Here is a 16,305-nt window from a genome sequence, read left to right on the forward strand (position 1 = left end):
CCTTAAACTTGATACATTTTGAAATGTATGAACTTCTACTTATACCATAGCCGACTGATGTACATTGAGTAAGCAGTAAGCTTATGTTAAGTACATTTAAGGACACGACCAATTATGACTCAAACTTTCAGTCTCCATCACCAGATTTGTGCTTTAAGCACCAACTTCAAATTATGTTAATTTAACATATGTTATTCATAGTCAGAACCAAATGTATGGATTGCTGTGAAAATCATCCTTTAAAAATAAACAATTGACACAGACAGAAAAAACAAAACAGGGAACAAGCAGACCACTACAAGCCCAGGCATGTGCACATGGTGTGTGCTTGTACACAGTGTGTGAGTGTGTGTGAAAAGAAGCACAGGGCAAACCCAGGCGGTCCACAGGGGCAGAGGGAAAATGAAAAGTTATTGGAATCAGCTCAACAAGGTTTCCTCCTGAGCCTAGAGGAAGACAGCAGCTCTCCTGCCCATGCAAGAGCATGAAAGTGGGGATGATGGGGGGTAAAGGTGCAAGACGAGCAGCAGATGAAGAGAGCAGTACATTCTCTCTGTTTTTTTTTAATCTTTAATGAGGTTGGGCCCCCTTGCATTAAGGCATTAATGCATTAGGAAGAAGAATTTAACTTTATCTCCGGTAGAATTCTGATCAGGCATTAGCATTTTTTTTTTCAAGCTAAGGACCCAAAATCCGCATTTCTCTAACAGGGCTGCAAAAGAGGGGTATGATGAGCAGTATGAGGCATGGCTACAATGGGTGATCTGTTTGGTAGATCACAGCACAAAACTTTAGACATGTTTTGTATAGGTATGGCCCTACAATATATGTTTCCAATATAGCATAATAGGTCCACTTTAATTTTTATCAGAATAGTATAGAGAGAACTTATGAGAGAAGAGATATGTCATTTAATCCAAGGAAAACACAAAATGATTGTATTGAGAAAGGTGTTAAGGGTGAAGGGAAATGGATAATGATTGAATGTAGGGAGGAAATAAATGTAGACATGGAAGTGGAGCAAACCAGAGGAACAAATAAGGGAATAAAATGAGAAAGGTTGGCCAAAGATGAAGGGAGACAACAGGGGGTGTTGCTCACAGTTGGCAGTGTAGAACAGGTGAGGAGGACAATAGCTGAACCTGGGTTCTTGGAACAGGGGCAAAGGATTATAGGATATAGGACAAGGCACAAGAGACACATCCCGACTAAACAGAGGGGTTGTGGTATGGGATCTGGAGAGGCAGAAAATGGGTCGCCACGATGGGTGACTTGGCTGGAAAGCTGTCGATCTAATTTGTGGAAAAATACAGCTACATGAACAACATTGCTACCACTCATAAATAGAATAAGATACATTTAAACAAACATGGATGACTTGTACACTAATGTAATGCTTGCCTGGGTACATGCTTACTAACAAAGGGTCATGAAGCTCCATAAACACACACATGATCATGAACTGTTTTAACTTGTGTACAAATAGACATCATTCTTCACTCACAATAGCAGCATTCCACATGCTGTAAACAGGCTCATGCAAGTCCCTGTTGATTACACATGCATACAAACACAAGCCTTTTGTCCACCAGCTTTTTTTGTCTTAGTGAAAACTCATCTGCCTTGACACTACTGGGTTGGTGTTTGAAAGGAAATTGACAACAGCAAAGTGCTCACCAGCCACATACTTAACTGCTTGTCTGCGCTGATAAAGATATGCACACATACTAGCGGTGTGCACACACATTACGTCTCCCATCACATACTGGTCATACCCATAACTTACATCTACAAAAACATGTACACTAAACAGGATACAGACATTCTGAAACAATCAAATTCCACATACTTGTATTCATAGATACAATAGAGACAGGCTTAACTTAAACCATATTTAGAATGACAAAACCCCACCTTCTCGTGTGTGTGTGTGTGTGTGTGTGTGTGTGTGTGTGTGTGTGTGTGTGTGTGTGTGTGTGTGTGTGTGTGTGTGTGTGTGTGTTGGTGGCGATGGCAGGGTGCGTTTAGCAGCGAGTGTGACACCTCCTTGGCTGTTGCTACACTGCCTCAGCTGAATACCTAAGATGGGGGCCATCTGGTTCCACTAAGACTTGCACACAGTCCTCTGGGAGTCCTTGGAGAGGGACTGACAAGCGTATGAAGCAAAGAAAGACAAAGTTGCCACTGGGATACTGTCAGCTCATGCTGTTGTGGGGAGATCATGGGGAGCTATCCCGCTTTGTGTGCTTGTATTTTACACAGCCGCACTCTTAAGACCTATGACTACTGTAGCAAATCTCCCCTGTGGCATCCCAATGAGTAAATGTGATTGATGAGATTTGGTATGATAATCTTTTTTTTTTGTTGATGAAAAACAATGATGCTTATGTTGGGAAAAAACACCATTCAGATCACAGTAAGCCTGAGCTGTTCTAGAAGCAGAAAAGAAAACAAGTTTATTGAGTCTCAGAAGTGAAGCCATGAAGCTGCAGTTTGGGCTGTTTAAATCAGCAGACACACATGAGAATACACACAGTGCCGTTTTCTGGTTTTGCCATATGATACCAGACCTAGCCATTACCTTAATTGTTAGCCTTACACCTTTGTGCACAAACACAGTCACACTCACATCCTGCTTATTTTCCTTTGCCATTCCCAACCAGGTGGAACCAATCAAACACACCCTTCTATTTCCATCTCTCAGCACTCTTACTCTCTCCGAAACCGTTCCAATCATCTTGCTTTCTCTTTGTGTATGCCAAGTTACAAGTCTGGTTTGCATCCACAGCACTGACATGTATATCTTTTTTTTCTTTTTTTTTCTTTTGCCTCCAACCCCTCTTCCCCTGCTTTCTCTGGTGCATCTTATTTTTGATAATCATTTGTTCCAATGTAAAGAAAACTAGTGTCAGCCAAGGTAAAAGCAGTCTGTGTAAATGTTTACAATTGTTGGCAGAAAAAAAGCGTTACCATATTTATTGGATTCAGCCATGTCCAACCATGTAAAAAGGAAACATATTTACCGGTTTAATTGTTTTTACGTTGTTTGCACAAGTGAGGTTTTGTTGTTTTGCTGCACGGGGATTCAGACACGCTGCATGTGCCGTTTCATTTGGTGGTTTTAAATTGCCTGGAAACTCCAAAAATCTGCCACACTGTGACGGTCAGGTTTGGGAACGCACCCACTATTACTCAGAGGGGAGTTGGGGCGCAGCCTGCCTACTGTTTGATCAGTCTGTCTGCTAATTGGCCGCTCACTTGTGAAGGAGCAGGTGATGATGAATTTTAATGGGCTTCTGGATCCTGCTACATGCACAGTCTGTGCATAGATCAAGCCCAGTGAATTCTAGGTACCTTTGTATGGGACAAGGGTTGGGAAAGCAGGATGGAATGGGGGAGTGAAGCAGACGGACGAGCTATGATGAAAGGGGAAAAAGGTGAGCCCCAGCAAGAGGAAAAAGTCAAAGCTAAAGGGATTGAAACCAATCATTCTTTCAACCAGTTGTAGCTCCGGGCCAAGCCTTAAGACATTCCATTTCCTGTCTTCACCTTTGTTTAATGTTCTCCACCTACCCTTTTCTGACTCTCTCTCACAATATCTCCACCATTATGTTCTAGTGTCAATTTTAAACAAACTGCAGGAAGTAGAATACAATTTCAGATACGTTATTCGGGAGTGGAACACATAAGGTCTAGATCCTACATAGTGGGTATGCTTATTCTTTTTCAAATGTATATCCTTTAATAGACAAACATATTTTATCTTAGTATTAAAATAATTTGCTGTTCTTAGAAACGTGTTGAGTTTTGCTTTTAAACATTTGTAAGCTAAGGATTAAATGGAGAAAGGAATAAGGAAAGAAAAGGGGGTTGAAAAAGGTAAAACTCACATTACGTTTTGATCGCCACACATTACTTAGTTGGTGGATGTTTGCAATCAGAGTTAAGAAAAAGCGCAATTCATCTGTTTGTGTGATGCAATGCAATTTCTAAATAGTTTTGGATTTATTTGAGCCCAGGCTAACACGAAGAGAAGAAACAGTTTTCGAGATTAGAGTGGTTAAAAGACAGAAAATAGAGAATATTGCTCCTCCTTGCTATTCATTTCATCAGTATTCCCTGTACGTAAAATAAGCTTCTTCACAAATACACATTTAGGTTTGTAAAATATTCCCCTTGAGTTCGTTCATGACCCCTCGGGTTTTTGTAACCTCTTAAAACTACATTTTACATTTTCTCACAAACATATAATGAGAAAACTCTCCTCTACTAAAACTTACTTTTTGCAGATGCAAGCTTTTTAGTTTTTACATTTATATTTGATTTTGCATTGATTTGTCCGTGGTCAGTTGTTCTTCTAGCTTTTCTCTTTGTAGTGCTAATGCCGAGCTGTTTCGGTGTTGAAGGTTTGAATGCTTATTTTCTTGCGTTCATTTCAAAGAAAGAGGTGAGTTCAGGGCATCAGACAGGCTGGATGAAAAATGAATAAGACACATAGTGAAACATGAGCAGGTATGTGTGTGTATGAGAGTCAGAGTTAGTTTCCCGATGTGTGCTTGTGGTGTATTTAAGTGTGTTTGTTTGTCTGCCGTGCATGCGCGTGTGTTTGACAAAGAGGAAAGTAAGAGGAAGACAGAGAGAACAAGGCAGAGGTAGAGAAATGGAGGGAGCCAGTATGCAGGCTGGCAGTGGCTGCCCTGTAATGAGACAGTGAAGAATACGCTTGGCAGTATCAGCAACAGATCTTGCTGTTGTTCCTCTTCCTTTGCGCCTGCCTCTGAGGTGACCTTTGACATTTTCAACTAGTTTTGGTACACCTACTGTATAGCAAGAGTAAAAAAGAGGGGGCTGAAGAGATGAATAAATAAATACAATCTCTTGTACTTGCGAGTTCAAGACAATGAGTCCAGGGTTACTAATCCAGGAAATCAATAAAGACCAGCTGAACATTCAACATATTTTGCTAAAATGTTGTCTTTTTACACATCGTCTTGACTGCATGTGTTCTGCTGGCACACCTTCTTCAGTGTACATGTTTGATGTGTAAAAAGACAACATTTTAGCAAAATATGTTGAATGTTCAGCTGGNGCCCCAGTGTTTCGAGCCAGGTCCCGGTATCTCGCAGCACAGTGCACCCAGCAGGAGCTTCCAGCTAGATTTGATCGATATGGACATAAACGTGAGTGAAGTCTAATCGGACAGGAGAGGAGACACGCATCTCTGCATGATAACCTGCAGCTCCGCCCGCTGTGATGGAGCGATGAGCGGAACAAAACACACACTTCAAGTTAGATCATCACCCTTAGCTTTTTTAATTACCTCTCAAACTACCTAAACTAGTTATAAATATGTTTATATTTACTGTCGGGTCACTCATTACTGGATCAGCCAGCTGCATGAGACCACGTATACTGACTTCTTGGTGTGTGGTGCGAGACAGGAGATGTAGTTCATTGAGCGGTTTCACACAAAAAAAAGTGTTACTAAAACACAGTTTTATGACACATTTGAATTTTTTTGACTTGCAAAATTATTTTTTAAATTGACAAACATCATAATGTGTAATTCGTGGCACAATTCAAACGATAATCTTTCTCTCCCCATTGACTTCAATACATAATTTTTCCAAAATAAGGTCCCATGGAGCTCCCCCGGAAAGGGAGGGACTTCGCCTCTCTGTTGCGTGTGGACGGAAGACTTTTTTGATAACGATTTCGGTGCGTTTCCGTTATCGTCCTTGTGTGGCTGCAGCCTTAGTAAGAGCAGAACAAGAACAGCTGCTGAGTCAATGGTTGCAGTGTTATGTTTGTCTTGCACGAAAGGGGTATTGTCTAGCTAACGTTAGCAGACTTTCTTCCTTAAATGGGTCAATATGTGGTGACAGTAAATTACTCATCTGTCAGAACCCATAGAAATGGGTGGTACTAATGACCTCAGCAGTCTGTAATTACTGTTTGTGTGGAGTCACAGAGTAACAAAAGAATTGCCTGTCACGCTGTACTTTCAGTGATATTATAAACTATTTTCAGCGGCTGCCAATACAGATTTACTCCAGGTGTTGCAAATTACTTGAAATGATTTATCCCTGATTCCTGTGTCACAATAATCAATATAAGATACATCTCATGTTCTCGTTGATCTTAAAGAGACGAAAGAGGGTTGAATGAGTGCATGACGTTGGGCGCCCTAACTCACTCACTACTTTAGAATTCTTGGCTGCTTTCCAAGCTTTTATTTTTATGATCACAATCATATTACATCTTATGTCATCAGTTGGACCCACAAGGGCGCCGACTTCAAATTGGCAAGTTATTTGTTCTTGTTGCATAACTGTTGGGAGAGAGAATTTCAAAAAATACAACTTTTATAGTCTCATTATTGTTTGTGTGATGGTATGTCAATAATTTCTGTATATGTACAACGGAATAAGCATTTAAGAAAATCACATTTTAAGCCACTTTAAATACTTTACATGTGGCGGGTAGATGTTCACACACCAACACACGCATACACTATGTGTTCAGCAGATATCACACATTAATATGGTAACAATTTGCAAAAGCACACATCCCACCAGCTGTTGATTTGCAGTTCCCCATATGGCAGTCATATATATATATATATATATATATATATAGAGAGAGAGAGAGAGAAATATATATATATATATATATATATATATATATAGAGAGAGAGTGAGAGACATTGAGAACAAAGAATGGAGAAGAGGAAAAAAACAAAGAAAGCTAAAGAAAGGCAAATGTCATTAAAACGGATACCACGTCTGTAGTGGCTTGGCTTTAGTCATAGCTAAATGAACAGAGAATGGCAGCGTGCATGAATTGTTCTACTGCTGCGACTAATGGCAAAATCACTGCAGTGTAAAATAGAAATTTCAGACTTGATTAATTTATGTATTTATGGACGAGGCATTTTTTCCCTGGGATAATTTTGTTATGCATGTTGTTGCACCCTCAAATTGGCCTGACTATTGCGAGATGTCGAAATGTAGTCCAAGCAGTTATCTCGCACAAAAGGAGAGTACTGGAGTAGAGAGTTTGGCACTCCTCTGAGGAGTCTCTTTGGTGATGCAACGCCAGCACCATGTCAGCGGCGAAGGGTGACTACCTCTGACAATGTCCAATGAGATTTAGGAGTCAGAGGAGGAGTTTGTCTGGCTCCCAGATACTCAGCACTGTGTCTGTGGGCAGTTAGAGGGAAGTCATGATAGGGGGGCAGATCTGAAGAGATAAATGGGACGGTGAAACACTGGTTGAATTCCTTGGTCACTCTGAGTTCTGACAGGTGCTGGGTCCATAGATGAGCTAAAACAAGTCCTTACCAAACCCTCAGAAATAACAGGATTTACTGAACATACAGTTTTTTTCTGTAAATTCAATTGGTTTCTGCTGAACTAAATCTGAACCTCACATACTATAAATGACTAAATCCTATTTTAAATGTCTTATTCGGTTTCGTTTCATGTTACTGCATTGTCTTAAGACAATAATTGTGTAATCCTGTCCATTCTCGATTTTTGTTTCATTGTACAGGACTTCATTGTATTTAATGTATTCTGTTCTGCACTGCTATGCACTGTTCTAGTTTAGTCTTCTCTGTCTAACCCCATCCGGTCTATCCAGTATAAATTCCTAATAACTCAAACTGACTCTGTAATTATGAGGATTTCCCAAATGATCAGCAATGAGCTGAGCTCATCTTCCGTGTGGTGTAGATGCAGAGTGTGAGGATGGGTGTGCCTTACCGTCGATGGGGGCCAGGATGACGCGGGAGTGGTCGTAGGCGATGACGTTGGCGTAACGATTTTTGGGCTTGTTCACCTCCAGGTTGGAATGTTCCCAGGTGAACTGCTGGCCTGGATCGATAGACTGATGGGGGTTGGGGGGGGGGGGGGGGGGGGCAGAGACAGGCAAAACAAGCACACACAAATAAGAAAATCAGAGGAGCTATGGGAGGAATAACAATAAAACCTGAATGTTATCAAAGAAATAAGAAAGGGAGGGTGAAGGAGAGAGATTAAGAGTGTGATTTCCCGAAAGGAAAAAGGAACTTGGTATCATGAAAATCTGCTCATTGCCAGCATCTGCACACGATACTTTATCAAGATCATTAATGTAGCGTGTGCATAATGACAAACAACAATATTGATGAAGGCGGCAGATCTCCCCCTCGAGGCGAGGGCTTACAACGAGCCTGGCACTCGGGTAAAGATATATGCAGCTGCCTGTTTAAAATACAAGAACTCCAGTTAAATATTCTGTTTCCTTGTCAGGATAATTAAGTATTCCATTACGATCTGATGTTTGCTCATTGGCGTCTGCCGCTCTGTTGGTGTGGGGACGGAGGCTTGAAGGTTATTTGCAGTTAGGGCTTCAGAATGTAGGGTGGGGGGCTGCGGAGAGAGACTGAATGAAGTCCAACTGGAAAGCTGATCTAACAATTTCCATGCAATCGTTACAGCAATCAGAGCTTCCCTCTGTTTAAGCCTCACTCCATCTGTTTCTGTCTTTATTTCTGCCCCCTCATCTCTATCCCTCTTTCTTTGTCCCTGTTTTCCTTATCTTCGTCCCTCAATCTTCAAAGTCTTTTCTCTATCTCTTTTCTCCATCTCCTGTCTCCCCTCTGATGTTTAAACTCCCTCTATAGCAGCCCCCTCCAGCTATTTTTCCTTTCTTTGGAGATTACCTTAAGGCAGGCTATGTGAGCATGTGTGTGTTTGTATAAAGATTGGGGTCACTTCCCTGAAACATCGATCAACTCAAACATTTTAAAACCACATCTGTGTCGACCAAACTTTAATCATGTTATCATAAATTTGATGTAGGACTTGTGTATCGCAAAAGTCCAGACAAAAATTCAGCAACAGCTAAAACTTCTCCCTCTTATGTTTCATGACTTGGTGTTTTTGTAGTTGAGGGACGGCTCCTTGTTAAGAAGGCCAGCTTTGCAGGACATTGCTGCTTACTGCCTGACAGAAGATAGATAATACACTCATGGCTTCAGTATCGTCAGTAAAACTGTGGCTGCCTTTTCATTCCCGTTTCTATGTCAGATGATCTCCTCTTCATCTCCACTCTCCAGCTGAGATGCCCCGCTCTCTCTCTCTTTTCCCTCGCTGAATCCTCATCATTAACCAAGCCTCCCCACATCAACTCTCTCCCCTCTTCCCTCCATTTTTCCTCCACCCTCACATCCCGCCTGGCTAAAAACCAATCAGTCAAAGCCCCGTAGAGCTGCGCTTGGCAAGCCAGGGCGCCTGGACGAGCAGCCATTCATCAAGAAAATAACAAAATTAAAATTACACTTCTCTATTTAATTTGGTCATTTATTTTTCCTGGGGGGTGGTTTTGTGAAGGGGAAGCGGGACAGAGAGAGTGAAAAAGACAGAGTGGGAGAAAAGAGGAACGGGCGGTTTAATGTTCCCTCAAAGCCAAGTAATTAGAAGTTGCAGTTGTAGCAAAGCGTCAACTTTGGCATCACGTCTCTCTTTCCAGAGAATGGAACAAGCTTGTCCACTTGGTACATAGCCCGGATGTAGATTTATGAATAATAGACACCCAAGAAATACTGGATTGCTATGAGAAGTCATTATCCACCAACATTCCCCGGCAGGCATGATGACAGCAATCTATGCCTGGGTACCTGCTTCCTACCTTAGCCTGGCGTGCAGCGAGGCGACAGGCACGGTGATTTAGGAATGGTGGAGAGGGGATATTGCTTGTATGCAAACGAGAGCTGATTCAGCACTCCTGATTTCTAATCAACTCTGGTGTCATTTATAACCACCGCGCTCTCAGAGCTCAGACAGCTCAGTTATCCCCTCTACAAACACACACGCAGACACACACACGCAGACACACACACACACACACACACACACACACACACACACACACACACACACACACACACACACACACACACACACACTATGTTCAAGCCTGACAATCAGTTAGCTTTTCCCCAAAAAACAGACTGAGTTGTGCATACACCACACTCTACCCATATTTTGAAAGAACGAACATCTTTGCTTAGTCCCCTAGTAGAGCCATTACGTTATCACGTTTTCTTAAGTAAATGTTTAAAATATTTAGGATTTAATTCATCAAAAAAGATTTCATGTTTTTAAGCCCCTGATTTCTCAGTCATTCTAACGTTCTCTCCTGAAAGCAGTGATCACATTGGCTTGTAAGCACATCCATTTTGTTTTTCACGAGGAGAGTTTTTCATTTTGCAGCAGAAATATTTACCTTCTTTTTTCCCCCTTGTTTCATGGTTGAGTGCATGACCGTATGATTTTTATTATTTAGCAAATACATTTGTTTTTCCGATAAAATGACTTGTTTTTCAGTGTTATGCCAACACATATTTTAGTCCCTGTCAAACAAAGTAATAGAAGAAGAAAACAATTGCTTTAAGGAGTTCAGGAAATTGCAATAACCCGCCAAGGGGAATTTTATATAATTGAAAATGACAAATGCATTGCTTTGCCATGTTAAGGCTGCCAATGTATCTGAGGAAATAGATGGCTGACAACAACTGATACTGTAGTTCATTATTACACCATTGTGGACTAGCAGGAAAAAACAACAAAACAGCCATTTCCCTGGAGGAAAAAAAGTACTATTGTGTCCCGTTCCAATGAAAACACAATCAGGCAGAAATCAATACTCAGAAGAAAAACTTTGACCTTTGGCTCACTCACCTCATATTCCTGGGAGAGCTTGAGGTTGTCGTTGGCCTTGAGAACTTCTGTGTGTTCAGCCAGCTCTGAGATAGGGATGGGAGGATGACTCATCATACCTGCTCGCCAAAAAATGTAGAGAGAAATTGCACACAGCGTAAGAGAGGACAGAAGGTTCATTAGTGAAGCACACAGGACACAAGTTCAACATTTAAAAGTCAGACAATACAGCATTTATGGGTGAGAAAATGTTGCTTACATAACAATGGAAGTTGTGTTTTAGTGGTGAGGAAGCTTGTGCAGAACATGGTGAATGTCACACACACAAACATGTATTGACGGGTGATGTTATAGGCACGTGATTGGACCAGGCCAGAGCTCAGAAACAGCTAGGTTTGTCGAGCAGGGCTGACTGATTATTTACTATAGCAGCCTGTAGCAAACACCCACACAAACTGTATTAATTAGGGTCATGATACACCCACCAATAGGACCAATGCTGCTGACTGAAGCCACAGAAAAACATTTGAAGGCATCAGTTATTTTTAATAGCTAGTTAAATCAGTTAAGAACGACACAAGATGAAAAGTATGCGTGCTTGATGATGAAAGACAGGACAAGAAATGCAACTGTCTTTTTTAGTCTTCAATGGAATGCTTGAAATGTTGAAAGCATGCCTTTTACTTCTCATTGAAGATAATTAAAAGTACATTTGCTTTCAGCTGTTAGCAACGAGAAAAAGAGGATAATTTAATGCTGGATCATTTGTTAGGGGAAAATCTATCTCGGAAAGGAAGTATCCCTTTGAGGAAAGTTATTTATCATTACCTAAATCATTACTATATAATATTATTTTTAACATTTGAACTTTATTACTTTCAGCACCATCCTCTATTCAAATATTGATGAGAGAAAAGCTTTGAACCAGCTTGATCAGATCAAAAATACTGCAATACTGTATCCTTAATCTTTAATTCTCTTGATGTGCTGTGTTGTTAGGTGAACATTTAGAATGGTGCCGCTCTAAAAAAGGCAATTATACAAGAGCAGAGCCCTGACCTGGGGGCTCTTGGGAGGGGAGGTGTGAGGGGGATTTAGGGGGGGTTTAGGAGTGTGAGTGATGCGAAGTGACACAGTGAGCTGCTCCATTTCAGTCATTGCAAAGCAAGCAAGCTGCTGTTTCTACACTTCCCTTCATGTGCTGGTTCCCGCAACTTAACCATGTTCTCCTCCCAAATCCTTCTGCTGTTTATCTCAAAGAATTTCCAGAAATAAGTTACTTTTAGTTGGGTGGGGTAGTCGTGAGACTTTTTGTGTTTTTGGCTCGCTCCAATTTCCACTGCATATTGTGCTGCTCATGCTACAATATTATCAGCACTGCTGTGCACTCCAGTCACTAATCCATTTAGGAGCATTATGCTGTGGCCATGTAATGGAATATGGAGCAGCCATAGATTGTGGCTCTTTCCTTGCATGGCGACTGGCACTACTTATCGCTGTTATATTTGGAGTAAGAGGTCTCTCTTCTTGTCGAGTGATGAGGTCAAAAGTCAACACTTTTAAATCTCTTCACAAAAAAAGTAATTGGGCGTGCTAATCTGCATAATCACATTAACCATCCTTAATTTCTCCCTTTTCACAATGCTTACTATCACCCCCAATGTCAAGGGGGTCACTGACGCTTTGGCTGCTTTTGTTGCGCTTAAGAGGGAGCCCAACTCTACACTGACGCTCTTCATTAGTAATGGTAATTCATTTTACAATGACAGAACAATGCAGCAGCATTAATTACATGACGATGAACAAAGATTACAATGCATATGAGACAAATGGAGATGACACTGGATGTTGTGACAACCCCCCGGAAAATGAATGGACACACTGCATTAGCAGCCTACTTGACAAACAGCCGGGCCCTTAATGATCACCATCATTTAAATAATGTTTACTGCATTTATAGTTTCCTTTTTATTTTTTTAACCCTCTGTTGAATTTCACGTTTCCTTCAATATCTTAAAAGAAATGTTTGAAGGTAATAGAATAAATCAAATGATATAAATGTATTTTGAGAAAAGTGTGTGTTTGTTTTTCAGTTTCTCAATGAGCTGACAAAGCACGTAGATTGGCACCCTTTGAAAATAAGTTATTAATCATCTTCTGCTGCGGGTATTTATTAAAATGAGAATAAAGAAAAAGAGGGAATACTGCAACTTCAATTTAGTTGTCAGTTTACTTGCATCAAATTCAAAGGGAAAAGGTATTGGAAAATAAGTAAGCGTGTATGCAAATGAGAGGCCCTCACTTCTCCTTGAGAGAACAAGACCGGGATGTTTGAGGGAAGATCAAAGAATGTTTGTGTGTGTGTGCGGTTGTGTGGTTGTGTAGTTGAATCTGTGTGTCTCTGTGTATTTGTGAGTGTGTGTGAGTTACTGATATAGTCAAACTCAATCAATTCCTTTCATTTTGTGTTTACTGCCCACATTACTGTCTGCATGTTGAAGTGCCTTGTACAGTTAGAGAGATATATCAGGCCAAAGTGTTTAAAAATGCATCCAAATAAAATATAACGCCCTGCCAGTGGGATATGGTAACTACTGTTTGTTTATTCCATTAAAGTTAAGGTAGAATACTTTAGGAAACTAGGCCTGAAAAAAATCTAAATTTGACTATATTCCACTTTGCCCTTTACCAGCATGATTTCTTATATAAATTAGAAGTTGTAATTTTTTCGCAAATGAATCTAATCTTAACCAATCTGTTTCATGCATCCATTTCTGTTAACCAATATGTTTGTTTGGAAAATGAAAAAAAGAGTCAATAACTGCTGATTTGTTATCTCGTTCCTTTAGTCATTAACAAACTGCACGGCACGGCACGGCGTTTATCCAACAGAATATTTTCATTGAAAACAGGGCTTTGATGTGACCAGTACTCGAGCAAAGTCACTCAAGGACAGATTGTCGCTTTTTTCCCTACCCCCACTCCAAAGCTCTCATCCTCTCCTTTAACACAACCCCCTTGTGCACGGCTTTCTACTATCCACGTACACACTATTTTTTCACTGCAATCAACAGCGTGATCAATGAACACAGAAAAAAAACTAGCGTCTAATTACACGTTTCCAATCTCTCGATCCGCAGTCGATGCGCCTGAGAAATATAATGATTCTTTTTGATAAGCCAAAGCAGTCTGTCTCGAAAAGCCTATTTATGATGTTGCATATTAACATATAAAAAGGGAAGAAGTCTGTCTGTGGGTAATCACAGAACATAGGGGGGAAAAGGGGGGAAGAACAAAAACCAGAAACTCTTTTTCTCCAGGATGATCCTTTGGCAGTGCGCAGGGTGATCAAATGTCGAGCCATTGTTTGCCACCGCTTTAATTAATTCTGCTCGTTATCTCTGAGCACAGAAAAGACCCCCTTGCTTCAGAATGGAAATGGAGCAGTGGTGGTGAAAGAGGAGGATAAAGGAGAAGGGAGAACAACAACAAGGAGGTGAGGAAGGGGAGGTAGAGAAAAAGGGATAACTCCTGTAACACATCTCTTTTCAACCATCTCTACATCAGCGGGAGTGATTGTACAGGTTATTTATGCATGGTGGATTAATGCACAGCCAACAGCCCAAGTGAATATCGTGACTGACATCCAATTACAGAAAAAAAGCCCGGTATACCAATAGAAACCAACATCAAATTAATTAGTGCTGAAATATTTGCTGCATAATGTGAAAAAACAAACAAATGCAAATTATGTATTTGTAAATGGAGGCAAGCGTGCGTAAAAACAAAGATAAAGAAAGCTGGTACGCAAATGCTAAAAGCATAGAGACTAACTTTCATAGTCAAAATCTGCTTCACTGTGAGGACTGCTTAGACCAGAATCTGTAGAGAACAGCAAACATAAGGGAACATGGTTTCAAAAGGCTGTAATGCAACAGAAAATGCTTTGTAAAAAGAAAACATAAAAGAATGCAAAATGATTGAAGGCCAAGAAATAAAACAATAAGACTTTTTTTTCCTATAAAAGTACTTTACTATCAGTAAACTCCCTTATCGGGTTGCCGGATGACAGACTTGAGGCAAGACTACCACACGGATATGAAAAAGTAGGTCACACCTTTTCCGATCAGATCGGCTATAGCCCTCCTGAGGAGCAGACTGGTTAGCCAGAGGCCTCCACCTCTGAATCCCCTGCTGAGGCGACCCTTCTGCCAAGCCCCATATCAACGGTCATAGAGATCAGGGATAAGAAAATTGATTTGCTATCTATGAGCTTTCGTGAACACCAGTTGGAAGGGGCCCATTGACAGCAATTAGAAAGAGACAGAGAGGGAAAAAACCAGCTTATATTTCCTGGTGAAAACGAACTGTGAAAAGGTCCTTTGTTAGTGGCTTGGTGGTGAGGCATTGAGAGTGAAAGGTGTGGAAATGTGTCCACATTCATGGCTGACAGCTGTGGAGCCACAGCTGATGGGAGTCACAGCATTAAGGGAAGCAGTGATGGTTCAAAGTCTGATTTGCTTCAGAGGAGAAGTCCTCTGAGGCCGCAGCCAGCGATGCTACGTCCGGGTATTCTCAGGTCCTCTTGCTAACAGGTGCAGATGATGAGATGCTGCCAATCTGTCTATCAATTGAGGGAAATACATTTTGCCAGGGCAAAAAGCTGAAATCAGATCACTTGGGTGCTCAGTGATAGACAGGATCACATCACTCCAAAATGGAAACTTTGGTCCAAAGAAAACAGATGGTTTGTTCCAGAGCATGTACGAAGTTAGGAAGGGAAATGGAAAATAAATCTGATCTGCGAGCAAAATGAAAAAAAACACAGTTTTCCTTCCAAAAAGTTCTCACACCTCTTTGATAAAACAAAAAGGTAGGAATACTATCATCATTCCAAGTTGGGAGCCAAAATTAATGACAATAAAGATGATGTATGTAAGCCTAAAAACACTGTTTAATTCTATTAAAAAAAGTTGCTGAACAGAGTTTTGCTAGATTTCCCTCGCACTGACGTCTTAGCAAGAGGACGTCAGGCCAGTGGCGCCAAATGAGAGCAGAGAGATAAATACATCGAACATCCCCCTCTCCCTAATTGATTTGTGACAATGACTAATTACACCTAGCAGGGGGTTCTCTGATCCACTGTCTCCAAACGTCATTCATCACAGCAGGAGGGAGGTACAGGCGTGTCTGATTATGTTTATGTGTGAGCGTGTGCTGTGTGTGTGTTTCAATAACACTGTGAGGAGGAGGGCACGGTTGTTGCAGTCGTAGCTGTAATCTGGAGAAACAAGTGGGTTGCTAACGCACGCCAGCGATTGGCTGCTGTCCGTGGGTTCTGCAAGTTTCTAAAGCTGTCTGCAAGAACATTTTGCTTAAATGTGGAAGGCACTTTTTAAGACAGAATTGTGGAGGCGTGAAATGCCATATGTGATGTTGTATTAGAGGGAGGGAGATATAGATAAACACAGATGAAGACGGCATAAATAGAACGTATATCAGAGATATGTTGAAGAGTAAACCCAGAGTTACACTTAAAGTCTTATTTTGGAGTAAGAGAGAGCTTTTCTCTTCTTCTATTTGTGCCTGCACAGGTGTA

At 41.0% G+C, this 16,305-nt stretch overlaps 1 protein-coding gene across 1 annotated transcript in view; it reads right to left on the reverse strand.

The window, feature by feature from the left end:
- Positions 1-7,108: 7,108 nt before the first annotated feature.
- Positions 7,109-16,305, reverse strand: part of LOC104962319 (receptor-type tyrosine-protein phosphatase S-like) — a 66,701-nt gene continuing 57,504 nt past the window's right edge. Inside the window, exons 21-24 of the mRNA XM_010790751.1 lie at positions 14,541-14,588; positions 10,728-10,825; positions 7,767-7,890; positions 7,109-7,242 (exon numbers count right to left, since the gene is read on the reverse strand). Coding sequence (XP_010789053.1) covers positions 7,109-7,242; positions 7,767-7,890; positions 10,728-10,825; positions 14,541-14,588 — 404 coding nt within the window. The remainder of the gene's footprint in view (positions 7,243-7,766; positions 7,891-10,727; positions 10,826-14,540; positions 14,589-16,305) is intronic.

The sequence above is a fragment of the Notothenia coriiceps genome, unplaced genomic scaffold (assembly GCF_000735185.1).
Source record: "Notothenia coriiceps isolate Sejong01 unplaced genomic scaffold, NC01 NC01_scaffold00034548, whole genome shotgun sequence".
Classification (NCBI taxonomy): domain Eukaryota; kingdom Metazoa; phylum Chordata; class Actinopteri; order Perciformes; family Nototheniidae; genus Notothenia; species Notothenia coriiceps.